The sequence below is a fragment of the Mobula birostris genome, chromosome 7 (assembly GCF_030028105.1).
Source record: "Mobula birostris isolate sMobBir1 chromosome 7, sMobBir1.hap1, whole genome shotgun sequence".
NCBI lineage: Eukaryota > Metazoa > Chordata > Chondrichthyes > Myliobatiformes > Myliobatidae > Mobula > Mobula birostris.
Window position 1 is genome coordinate 180560210 of NC_092376.1, and position 13683 is coordinate 180573892.

Sequence of the window (13683 nt, forward strand, 5' to 3'; positions counted from 1 at the left end):
CTGATGTCGTTGTGTACCCAACCTCAGTCTTTTGGAGTTATTGAAGGTGCTTCAGGTACACAAAAATTATTCTGGGATTGAAAGGCTAATCATATGAGGAGTGTTTCTGATGGTTCTGGGCCTGTTCTCACTGGAATCCAGAAGAATAAAGGGTGACCTCATTGAAACTTATTGATGTCAGGGGATATTTCCTATGGTGGGGGGGAGCTTAAGACACCACAGAGCACAGCCTCAGAACAGAGTGGCATCCTTTGAGAGTGGAGATGAGGAGGAATTTCTTTAGTCAGACAGTGGTGAATCGGTGAAATTCGTTGCCACAGACAGCTGTGGAGGATGTCATTGATTATATTTAAGGCAGAAGTTAATATATTATTTATTAGTTAGAACATGAAGGGATACAGGGAGAAGACAGGAGATTGGTGCTTTAAGGGAAATGGATCAGTCATGATGAAATGATGGAGTGGTCTCAATGGGCCGAACAGCCTAATTCTGTCCCTATAGTTTATGGTTCGCAAGATTGGAAAACCAAAATTTGTTTTTCTTATCAAGGGAACAACTGTACACCTCAGAATTAAGCCCTGCACTGGATCTGATACCATGCAACACCCATCTGTTTCAGTAATTCATGCTGATCAAAAGCGGATCGTTTTCATTACCTGACTGGGTTATTACTGAGAGAAACCCGTAAAGACTCCAAACAACTGAGCAGCTGCTGGTCTCGTATTCCTGACTTCAAATCCTGAAGGTACATCACTGCTGATCTTGAACTTTCCCTCTTATTTTGACCCTAAAAAGTGTTGAGGGGTGGGGGGAAGACAGGTAAAGAGGGAGAAAAAAAAATCAGATGAGGAAAACTAATATTCTGAATCATTCTTTGCCACTGTCTTTTATTTGATCCTCTGTAAAGACAGTCTGCAGTTCTGCTACCATTTTTGTAAACAACCCTGTCACTTATCACCTATGTCTGACCATTTGCAATGACTCTTAGTTAAGCAAGAATCCTTTGTTAAGCAATGCCTCAGTTTTAAGATTTTAAGATTAGCTTTATTTGTCACATGTACATCAAAAAATTGAAATATACAATGAAATGTGTCATTTTGCGTCAACAAGTACATCCAGGGGCACAGCCTGCACTGAATTATACTCCCCTGCTCAGGAGATCATAGATGGATATGTTACTTCCTTTAGTTAATCACTGGGAAGACTTCATTGTCAACAGACTTTGTCCTTAAAATTTTCCATAGCCTTGCCAATAGCTGTTAACACACACAGAATGTGGAGGAACTGAGATAAGACAGCATCTATGCAGAGGAACTAGCATTAAATGTTTCAGGCCAAGACCCTTCTCAGCAAGAAACACTCACCAACATGATGACTACTATGCATCATAATAGACTGTTTTATTCTAATTGTGTTCTTTCTTGTAAAAATAATGTATTTTTGCTTTTCTTGTGAATGCTGCCTGTATGATGCTATGTTCCCATTATGCTGGTGCAAAATTTTTAAATGCACCACCATACATGTGATTGTCTAACTGAACTTTGACTCATTGTTCCTATCACTGTAAGAATCAATGTACAAGCGGTTGTAATTAGACTTCCACAGAACAATTAAATGTTCTTTCATGCCAGGCACTTAAAAGTCCAGACAATACTGATGGGGCCATGAGAAGGCCTTGGCGGACAGGATTAAGGAAAACCCCAAGGCATTCTACAAGTATGTGAAGAGCAAGAGGATGAGAATAGGACCAATCAAGTGTGACAGTGGAAAAGTGTCTATGGAACCGGAGGAGATGGCAGAGGTACTTAATACTTTGCTTCAGTATTCACTATGGAAAAGGATCTTGGCGATTGTAGGGATGACTTGCAGCAGACTGAAAAGCTTAAGCAAGTGGATATTAAGGAAGAGGATGTGCTGGAGCTTTTGGAAAGCATCAAGTTGGATAGGTAACCGGGACCAGATGGGATGTACTCCAGGCTACTGTGGGAAACGAGGGAGGAGACTGCTGAGCCTCTGGCAATGATCTTTGCAACATCAATGAGGACAGGAGAGGTTCCAAAGGATTGGAGGGTTGCGGATGTTGTTCCCTTATTCAAGAAAGGGAGTAGGGATAGACCAGGAAATTATAGACCAGTGAGTCTTACTTCAGTGGTTGGTAAATTGATGGAGAAGATCCTAAGAGGCAGGATTTATGAGCATTTGGAGGCACAATATGATTAGGAATGGTCAGCATCACTTTGTCAAAGGCAGGTTGTGCCTTATGAGCCTGATTGAATTTTTTGAGAATGTGAGTAAACTTATTGACGAAGGCAGAGCTGTAGATGTAGTGTATATGGATTTCAGCAAGGTATTTAATAAAGTACCCCATGCAAGGCTTATTGAGAAAGTAACGAGGCATGGGATCCAAGGAGACATTGCTTTGTGGATCCAGAACTGGCTTGCCCACAGAAGGCAAAGAGTGGTTGTACACGGGTCATATTCTGCATGGAGGTCGGTGATCAGTGGTGTGCCTCAGCGATCTGTTCTGGGACCCCTACTCTTTGAGATTTTTATAAATGACCTGGATGAGGAAGTGGGGGGATGGGTTAGTAAATTTGCTGCTGACACAAAGGTTGGGGGTGTTGTGGCTAGTGTAGAGGGCCGTCAGAGGTTACAGCGGGACATCGATAGGATACAAAACTGGGCTGAGAGTTCAACCGTGAGGTAGTTCATATTGGTAGGTCAAATATGATGGCAGAATATAGCATTAATGGCAAGACTCTTGGCAATGTGGAGGATTAGAGGGATCTGAGTCTATAGGATACTCAAAGCTGCTACGCAAGTTGACTGTGGTTAAGAAGGCATACGGTGCATTGGCCTTCATCAATCATGGGATTGAGTTTAAGAGCCAAGAGGTAATGTTGCAGCTGTATAGGGTTCTGGTCAGACCACACTTGGAGTACTGTGCTCAGTTCTGGTCGCCCCACTACAGGAAGGACGTGGAAACCATAGAAAGGGTGCAAAGGAGATTTACAAGGATGTTGCCTGGATTCGGGAGCATGCCTTATGAGAATAGGTTGAGTAAACTCGGCCTTTTCTCGTTGGAGCGACAGAGGATGAGAGGTGACCTTATAGAGGTGTACAAGATAATGAGAGGCATTGATCTTTGGATAGTCAGAGGCTTTTTCCCAGGGCTGAAATGGCTAGCATGAGAGGGCATACTTGTAAGGTGCTTGGACAGATGAGAAGTCAGGGGTAAGTTTTTTTTAAAACAGAGTGGTGAGTGCGTGGAATGGGCTGTCAGCAGTGGTGGCGGAGGCGAAAACAATAGGGCCTTTTAAGGGACTCCTGGATGGATACAAGGAGCTTAGAAAAATAGAGGGCTATGGGTAGAGCCTAGGTAGTTCTAAGGTAGGGACATGTTCGGCACATGTTTCATGTATGTTTGCTCTTACCCCATCCTCCCGCTACGCTACCAGGGATAGGGTTCATCTTGTCCTTACCTACCACCCCACCAGTCCAGCACATAATCCTCTGAAACTTCCACCACCAAACACATCTTTCCCTCCCCCCTCCACTTTCTGCTTTCGGCAGGGATCGCTCCCCTACACGACTCTCCATTCGTCCCTCCCCACTGATCTTCCTCCTGGCACTTATCCTTGCAAGGGGAACAAGTGCTACACCTGCCCCTACACCTCCTCCCTCACTACCATTCAGGGCCCTAAATAGTCCTTCCAGGTGAGGCAACACTTCACGTGTGAGTCTGTTCAGTTCATATACTCTGTTCCGTGTTCCCGGTGTGGCCTCTTGTATATCGGTGAGACCTAATGTAGATTGAGAGACTGCTTTGCCGAGCATCTATGCTCCGTACGCCAGAACAAACAGGATCTCCCAGTGGTCACCCATTTTAATTCCACTTCCCATTTCGATATGTCCATCCATGGCCTCCTTCACTGTCTGGATAAGGGCACACTTAGGTTGGAGGAGCAACACCTTATGTTCCATTTGGGTAACCTCCAATCTGATGGCATGAACATCGAAGTCTCAAACTTCCAGTAACCCTCCCTCCCCATTTCACCATTTCCCATCTCATTGTCCCTCTCTCATGTCATCTTCTTGCCCGCCCATGGCCTCCCTCTGGTGTTCCTCCGCCTCCTTTTTTATTTTCTTCCATGGCCTTCTGTCTCTATGACCAATCAACCTCCTAGCTCTTTGCTTCATCCTTCCAAGTTTCGCCTATCACCTGGCATTTCTCTCTCCCCATCTCTCAAATCTACACCTCAGCTTTTTTTCTCCCGTCCTGCCGAAGAGTTTCAACCCAAAATGTCGACTGTACTTTTTTCCATAGATGCTGTCTGGCCTGCTGAGTTCCTCCAGCTTTTTGTGCGTGTTACAGCCAGTAAGTTTTTTTGGATAAGTCTCTATTAGTTTTGCAGATGATGGAGCAATATTTGTCCATTCCTCCTTGCAAAATTGCTCAAGCTATGCCGGGTTAATTGAGGAGTGGTACTGGACAACAATCTTGAGTTCTTGAAGAGATGTTCGATCAGGTTAAGGTTAGGATTCTCACTGGGCCACTCAAGGACATCAATTTTCTTCAATTGAATCCACTCCATGATTGCTTTGGCAGTGTGCTTTGGGTCAAATTCCTTCTGAAAGACGAACTTCTTTCCCAGTTTAAGTTTCCTGGCACAGGCTTGCACGCTTTTATCCCGGATCTCTCTGTATTTAGCAACATTTACCTTCACATTAATCCTGACCAAATGTCCAGCCCCTGCTGCTGAAAAGCATTCCCATAGCCTGATGCTACCTCCACCATTCGTTACAGTAGGGACGGTGTTACCTTGCTGATGCGCAGTATTAAGTTTATGCCACACGTATCGCTTAGCGTTGAGGCCAAAAAGTTCCACTTTAGTCTCATCCAACCACAAGATCTTCTTCCACATCCTTACAGTTTCTCTGAAGTGACACTTTGCAAAGTCTTCACTGGCAAGGATATATTTTTTTTAGCAGCACTTTTGCCATAAATCTAATACCGTGCATCAGCGAGGTAACACCATCCTTACTGTAATGAATGGTGGAGGTAGCATCATGCTATGGGAATGCTTTTCAGAAGCAGGGACTGGACATTGGTTAGGATTGATGGGAAGATGAACACTGCTAAATACAGAGAGATCCTGCTAGCCTCTGCCAGAAAGCTTAAACTTGTACTTGTGACTGTGACAAAACTGAATTTTGATTTTATTATTACCATCATTATAAGTATAATCAGTGTAAGTACACCTTCAACAGAACAATTAAACCCTACTTAGGGATAGATACAAAAAAGTCCAAGTAATCAACGAGTCCAAGTTAGGCTCACACCAAATTGGGTTCGCTAAGTATGAAACAGCTCTTTTGAAAAGCAATCAACCTTGTGTACTTCACTGGATGACAAGAAAGGCCACAGATGATGGAAATCTGGAATGATACAGACAAAATGTTGGAGGAACTCAGCAGGTCAAGCAGCATCCAAGGGAAATGAACAGTCAATGTTTAGGGTCGAGACCTTTCATCAGGACCCTTCATCATTGGTCCAAAACGTCAACTATTCATTTTCATAGAAATATAGAAAACCTACAGCACAAACAAAGCTGTGCTGAACATGTCCTTACCTTATAAATTACCTAGGGTTACCCATTTTCATCCTTAGATGCTTCTTGACCCAAGTTTCTCCAGGATTTTGCATATTATTCCTACACCTCACTGCTTTTTCTCTCTTGGAAAGCTATTATGAATGTAACTAAATGCATTTTACCATGTAAATAACAGATCCCAAAGGGCATCTTAAATAAGTTCAAAAAAAATACACAAAATCTTTAATGCAGCATCAGCAGTAAATATAATTAATGCTTACAGCTTTGGAAGTATGAAGATACTGTGAAACCATTTCTCTCTTTATCATTATGTGTTTGTTCCTCAATGGCTGCTGCTTTTCTTCATTCAAATTCATGTCAATCTATTAAAATAGAAGTAAAAAGACATCACAAATTTTACTTTGTAAATGGACATTTGAAAATGGATATTAACAGATAAAGGATTTTGCTTTCTCCAAAGTAGTTATGTTCAACTTCATTGTCATGTATGTACTACTAAACGAAACATTCCTCCTGACCAACTCTCACAAAATACATAAAGTAATACTCCCACAAATAAATTAACAAACAATAAGGTGCACTTATGACACAAGTCACAAAGTAAGCAGCATATGCTAATAGTGCTTCTTCATTCATGATGAGACGTGGGTGATGTCAGGGAGTTCAGTCGTCTCACGGCCTGGGGGAAGAAGCCATTTCCCATCCCAGCAGTTTTTGTCCTAATGCTACAATACCTCTTCCCTAATGGTAGAGGGTCAAAGAGATTGCTGGACGACTGGGAGGGATTATTTACAATTCTAAGGACCCTGCATATACAGTGCTCCTGATAAACATCTCCAATGGATGGAAGAGAGACCCCGATGACCCTCTTAGCAGTCCTCACAATCCTTTGTAAGGTCTTGCAGTCAGATTCAATTCCCATACCAGACTGTGATACACTCTCAACTGTGCTCCTGTAAAAATTGTTTGGGACAACCTCACTCACCTCCTGTGATTTCTTAGTTAATAAGGTGGCGTTGAGGGACCAGGTGAGATTGTCTGTTATGTGCACTCCTGGAAACCATGCTCCGAACACAGTCCATGGAGTAGGCATTGAAATGTGGTGAGGAATGGTCAGCCTGCACCCTTCTAAAGTCCACAATCAGCTCTTTAATCTTGCCCACACTGACTCAAGTTCTGCTCGCACCATTCTGCCAGCTGCTCTACCTCCTCTTTGCAGGTTCCCATCATCGTTGTTGAGGCCACCGTTGTGCTGTCAGCAAACTTGATGATTTGGTTTGGATTGGTCTAGCAGTACGTTCATGGATCAGCAGCAGGCTGAGCACTCAGCCCTGGGGCAGTGGTGTTCAGCAGGATGCACCTAGAGATGTCACTGCCAACACGGACTGACTGTGGTCTTTCTGACATGAAGTCCAAGATCTTGTTAAGACAGAGGTGTGGAGACCCAATGAGGACAGCTTACAAACCAGCTTTTCAAGGATGATCATATTAAACACTGAGCTGAAGTTGATAAACAGTATGAGGCACCATTTTCCATGTCAGACAGGACAGAGTGGAATACAGTGTACAGAATCATCAGTAGACCGATTTGAGCAATAAGCAAACTGTAAAGGGTCTAATTTGGCATGAAGATGAGATTTAATGCTGTGCACTAGCAGCTACTCAAAGCACTTCATTATTGTTGAGGTCAGTGTCAGTTAAGAGAGGTTACTGTTGCACTCTTGGGCACCGGATTGATGGTAGCTGCCTTGTAGCCTGTGTTCCAGAGAGATGTTGAAGATGTTTGTTCAAACTTTTGTTAGCTAGGCTGCACAGTCCCTCAGCACCTGAGTAGGTAGGTTATCAGGCTCTGCAGCTCTATGTGGGTTGTCCCTGACTAGGGTATAGCTCACCTCAGCTGTGGCCAGATTGGCTGCTCCTTGGGGAGAAGGGACGTGGCTTTCCTCGCTGGCACATTGTTCCAAGCATCAATCCATGTGAGAAAAACATTGAGCCCCATCAGGAAGGGAGCTGTCACTGTCACTGATGTGCAGGGCGGATTTATACGTTATGATCTGAATGCCCTGCAACATGCACCTCGTCTCTGGTGTTACACTAACAGCTGTATATTCTCGGTAAACGCTTATGTTTTGCCTTCTTGACGGCGCAAGAAAGCACAGCTCTTGCTGACCAGAGGTGTGTCTTAATTTGAACGCTGCATCCGAATCTCTCAGTATGCCCAAATCTCTGCTGTCAAGCCTGACTTCTGATTTGCCCTCACACACAGTAGATGTGTTCAATAACAGTGATATTCTTCAATGCACTTCTCTACACAGCCAATCACAGATCCCGTATATTCATCGATGATAAATATGATACTTGGAGGTAGCCACCTCGCTGAACATGTTCCAGTCCACATTTTCAAAACAGCCCTGCAATCCTGAGGTTGCCCCTTCTGGCCAGGACTTTTATTTCCCTTTGAACTGGTTTGACTTGTTTAATCAGTGTCTGTATGCAGGAACTGGCATAACTGATAAACAGAATCAGATTTCATATCACGGCCATATGTCATGAAATTTGCTGTCTTTGTGGCAGCAGTGCATGAAAAATATATTAAAAAATGAATTATTTGGAAAAATGATAAATATATAAAATAATTAAATTAAATAAGTAGTGCAAAACAGAAATTTAAAAAGAGTAGTGAGGTCGTGTTCATGGGTTCAATGTCCATTCAGAAATCGGAGGTCAGAGGGGAAGATGATATCCTGAGCCAACAGGCTGGTCCTGGACTTATTTCCTGGCATAATTTACATATTACTATTTAATTATTTATGGTGCAACTGTAACAAAAACCATTTTCCCCTGGGATCAATAAAGTATGACTAAAGTAAAGTATTCCTAAATTAATGAGTGTACCCAATGAGAATAGGGCACATCCAGGGAGATGCTACCTTTTGAGGCATCGCTCCTTGACGATACCCTGCATAATACCTTCGGCTTGTACAGGAGAGCGAGGATATAATTGATCAAAGTTACAGTGAAGTAGTCACCCCAAAGCTGAGGGAGGCGAGTAGCTGGGTGACCGTCAGGAAAAATGAAAATAGACAGTTAGAGCAGAGCACCCTGTGGCCATTCCCCTCTAAAACAAGTATGCCCCTTTGGATACTCTCGTGGGGATGACCTCCTGGAAGAATGCCATGGCGACCAGATTACAGGCACTGAGCATGGATCCGTGGTGCAGAAGGGAAAGAGAGAGAAGGGAGCAGTAGTGAAAGGAGATTTGATAGTGAGAGGAACAAACAGGAGATTCTGTGAACGTGAACAGGATAGTATCTTGCCTCCCTGGTGCCAGGATCAGGGATGTCTCAGATCGCATCCACAACATTTTGGAGAGGGAGGGAGAGCAGCCAGATGTCAATGAGGTCCTGAAAAGAGAATTCAGAGAGCTAGGTAAAAAGCTGAGAAGCAGAACCTCATGGGTAGTAATTTCTGGATTGCTGGCTGTGCCAAGTGCCAGTGAGGGTAGAAACAGGATGATTTGGCAGATAAATGCGTGATTGAGAAGCTGGTGCAGGGGGCAGGGCTTCAGGTCCTTGGATAATTGGGATCTCTACTGGGGGAGACATGACCTGTTCAAAAATAATGGGTTGCACCTGAACCTCAGGGGGACCAAAATTCTAGTGAGCAGGTTTGTTAGAGCTGTTGGGGAGGGTTGAAACTAACTTGGCAGTGGGGGGTGGGAAGCAGAGTGAAGGGACTCAGGAAAGGACAGATGGTAAAAAAGTAGATAGCGGGCTGTCAGATTATTAGGAAGTGCAAGCAGGTGATGGGACTTAGTTGCAGCCAACGGGCTGAGTATCAAATCATTAGGGATGCAGAGTCAGAAAGGACAGCAAATACAGTACTCAAGGTGTTGTATCTAAAGATGTGTAGTATAAGCAATAAGGTGGATGGTCTTATTGCAATATTACAGATTGCCAGGTATGATGATGTGGCCATCACTGAATCGTGGCTGAAGGAAGGTTGTCGTTGGGAACTGAAAATCCAAGGGAGGGACGGAACGTCGACTCAGACCATGAGAGGCCTGCGTCGGGCATTTTCATGCCTGACAAGGCGCAGGTTGGAAGTCTGTGTGGGGCGCCACTCCTCGCACAGACACTAGAGCAATGTGGTTAAGTGCCTTGCTCAAGGACACAAATATGCTGCCACAGCTGAGGCTCGAACTAGCGACCTTCAGGTCACTAGATGAATGCCTTAACCACTTGGCCATGTGCCCAATGTCCAAGGTTACATCTTATATCTGAAGGAGAGGAAGGTAGGCAGAGGGGGTGGTGTGGCTCTACTGGTAAAGAATGGCATCCAATCAGTAGAAAGATGTGACATAGAATCGGAAGATGTTGAATCCTTGTGGGTTGAGTTAAGAAACTGCAAGGGTAAAAGGACATTGATGGCAGTTATATACAGGCCTCCCAACAGTGGCTGGGTGGTGGACCATAGGTGTGGGCCACTCCACACTTCAGGCAAGGAGAAAGGTAGCATAAGGGAAATTATAGACCAGTTAGCCTGACCACAGTGGTTGGGAAGACATTGGAGTCAATTGTTAAGGATGAGGTGATGGAACACTTGGTGACACAGGACAAGATAGCACATAGTCAGCATGGTTTCCTTCAGGGAAAATCCTGCCTGACAAACCTGTTGGAATTCTTTGAGGAGATTACAAGTAGGATAGATAAAGGGGATACAGTGAATGTTGTATGGTCCAGTGTGTTGGTTCCTCTGGTACTATAAGTGATATGTTGGTAATAATTATTTAGAGACTTTTTCAAGCTGGCCTGATTAAAATCCCCCGAAATGATAGGGAAGGCATCAGGATGCACTACTTCAGGTCTGGTTATTACGTCACTTAGTTCATTTAGAGCCAGTCTGACACTGGCCTGATGTGGGGTGTATATCACTACCAAGATGATCAGTGAAATCTCCCACAGCAGATAAAATGGTGCCATTTGATTGCGAGATGTTCCAGATTGGGTGAGCAGGACTGGGACTGCACCCGCAATGTTTGTACACAAGGAGTTGATCATAAAACTTACTCCACCTCCTCTGCCTTTGAAAGATTCAGCAGTCCTTTCTCAGCAGTGAAGCAATTGAGCTGTATCACTGCATCCAGAATGGCAGGGGATCCAAGACTCCGTGAAACAAAGAACACAACAGGACCTAATATCCCTCTGATACAGAATTCTAACTTTCAGATCTTCTATTTTGTTTGCCTTAGACTGTACATTTGCCAGCAAGATGCTAGGTATTGGGAGTCAATAGCCACTTTTCCTGAGACAAATTTTTAAACCAGTGCGTCATCCTCTCTTCCGCTGACTTAAAGGGGAACTGCGCCAGCAACCACAGCCCATTCAAGTTTCGACGACTTTGACTACCGATAGACTTTTTAAATCACTGTAAAATGATGTTATTAACTGTACAGCCCATAAATGTAGCTGTGGTTTTCAGCTGAAGCAGTCAAAATGGGAATATTTGATAGCTTCCATTGGAGCTGCTCGCACGACTCACATTTTTCATGGTGCTCCGGACAGAGTATACATGGTAGGGGTAAGGAGCGGCTTTGTATGCACAAGGGATATTGGTATAAACCAGAAAGGTACAGGAGCCTCGGAACTCACAGAACCAGCTTCAGGAACAGTTATTATCCCTCAACCATCAAGCTCTTGAACCAAAGGGGATAACTTCACTTGCCCCATCATTGAAATGTACCCACAACCTATGGACTCACTTTTAAGGACTCTTTGCCTCATGTTCTTGATATTTATTGCTTATTTATCATTAATATTTCTTTCTTTCTGTATTTGCACAGATTGTTCTTTTTGACAGTGGTTGAACGCTAAGGTTGATTCTTTTATGGTTATTATTCGATGGATTTATGGAGGATGCCTGCAAGGAATGAATCTCAGGGTTGTATATGGTGACATATATAATATGAACTTTGATAATAAATTCACTTTGAACTTTAATGCATTCTCACCTCTGGTAGCAAAGTCAACATAATAAAAGAATTTCAGCAGGCCGGTTTTTAAGTTAGCATGGTTCAATTCATCAGCAACAATAAAGAAACCACTGGGTGTGCGGTTCACAGATCACTAATAGGCATAGAGCTCATACAGCCATCACCAACATTAGCACAGGGGGCACATATAGAGCCACAATGGCAGTGAACTCTCTCGGTAAATAGAAGGCCCTGCACTTCACTGTTAAAAACTCTACCAGAGACAAATAGTGGGTCATCACAATTGAAGCATTCACACGCCAGTTCTTATTAATGTAGATACATACACCTTCTCTGCTGGTCTTGCCAGAGATCATGGAATTTCTATTTGCCTGAAGAGTTAAAACCGTCTCGTGGATGGCTGCTTCGTGGGTGGTATCCTGGAGCCATGTTTCTGACAAGATGAGGCACAGCAGTCCTTCATCTCACGTTGATTCAGAAACAGTCGCCAGAGTAGGTGTCCAGTTTATTTTCTAGCTTCGAACATTTGAAAGCAGAATTAACAGGACAGTTAGCCTGCAGGGTTTTGCCTTCAGTCTCATAGGACAACCAGCTTTGGTTTCCTTGATCATTGTTTCTGATGCCACTTTCCCTGGGTAGTTGTAACAGATTTCGACACAATACGCAATAAGATAATGCTATGCAGTTCTTGTGTTACTGAGCAACTCACTAGCGAGGTAGACTTGCAGAACTTTGTATTTTCAATAGCCAGCAATATCTTGTGATTATCAGAAAGGAATGAAGGGCGAACAACTACAGCATTATTTGGAGCAGGAGTGGCCATTGCAACTGGGCACGCTGCCATCCTCTCCTCCAGACAAACTTTATCTATGACGCTCTCCCTAATTTTTCTACAAGGCCAACTATTGCTCAGCACACCAGTCACCTCATGTGATTCTGTTCATAAGTTGCCTCGAGCTCTGTAATAGCAGAACCAACACATAACTTTACACAGGACATGCAACACAAAAACACTCCATTTAACCTAAATGGCCTATGTTAGCACTTGCTTAACATGAGCACTCCCTACCCTACCGCCACTCCTACAAGCTTTAACTATCTGGCAGCAATGATTTTCATTCTTTCTTCTTCAATGTGCTATCCATCTGCAACTTAAACACTGACAGAGGGGGTTCCACGTTGTTATCATTCAAAGCACTTAACTTCTCACAGACCACATCTATACAATAACTCAATAACTCTCACAAGTTATAATCTAACAGTACAGATTTTTTACAAACCCTGTAGTACAGCCCAACTATAGACTGTTCTTCTATAACTTGAAGGTTCAGCAGCTCACCTGTTCAACCACTGAACGACCTAGACATTTAAAATCCTTCACACCAAAGTGAGAAGCTGCAATATTCTAGAACACCAAACTTGAGGCGTAATTTTATAATATATATCCCCATTATAGATGTCCTACAATTCTAAATAAAATTAAAACTTATATAAAGGATGAAAGAAAACGCATTAAACTCAAATATGCTGAAGTTATCAGTTGGATGATGTGCAATAATGATCAAAGCTCTGAGAATGAACAAAACTGGAACATTTCAAAGGTTCATTTTATAGTCAAGTATCCTCGTGGCTACCCCTCGAAGTCGAGGATGATGGTCTTCGTTCTGTTGATCTACTTATGGGCTCTCAAGTGGCTTATGAGTCCAATCTTGGCTTTGAAAGTTCTTCCGCATTCAGGACAGGTAGGTCCAGATGGCAGATCGGGCTTTGGTTGTTGTTGCCTCTCTTTCGATTTTCTTCTCTTTTCTTATAATTCTGAACATCTGTCGGCTTTGAAAGTTGCTGTTCCTTCTCGGATGATGGCTTGCCAGTTTCCTGTCCTTGGCATTGGTTTCCCAATTGTTGATGTCGATGTTACATTTCTTCATGTTGGCTTTTAAGACGTCTTTGAATCTCTTCTGTTGTCCGCCTCTTTTACATTTGCCTTCTTTAAGCTGGGAGTAGAAGATGTGTTTCGGCAGACGTTCGTCTTTCATCCAAACAACATGACCACTCCATCTTAGTTGGTTCTTGATG

The 13683-nt window shown here is 43.3% G+C and overlaps 1 protein-coding gene across 1 annotated transcript in view; it reads right to left on the reverse strand.

Moving 5' to 3' along the window:
- LOC140200616 (protein diaphanous homolog 1-like) overlaps nt 1-13683 on the reverse strand; it is a 460372-nt gene that overhangs the window by 334954 nt on the left and 111735 nt on the right. The window contains exons 4-5 of the mRNA XM_072264176.1: nt 5876-5977; nt 657-787 (exon numbers count right to left, since the gene is read on the reverse strand). Of these exons, the coding sequence (XP_072120277.1) occupies nt 657-787; nt 5876-5977 (233 nt within the window). The remainder of the gene's footprint in view (nt 1-656; nt 788-5875; nt 5978-13683) is intronic.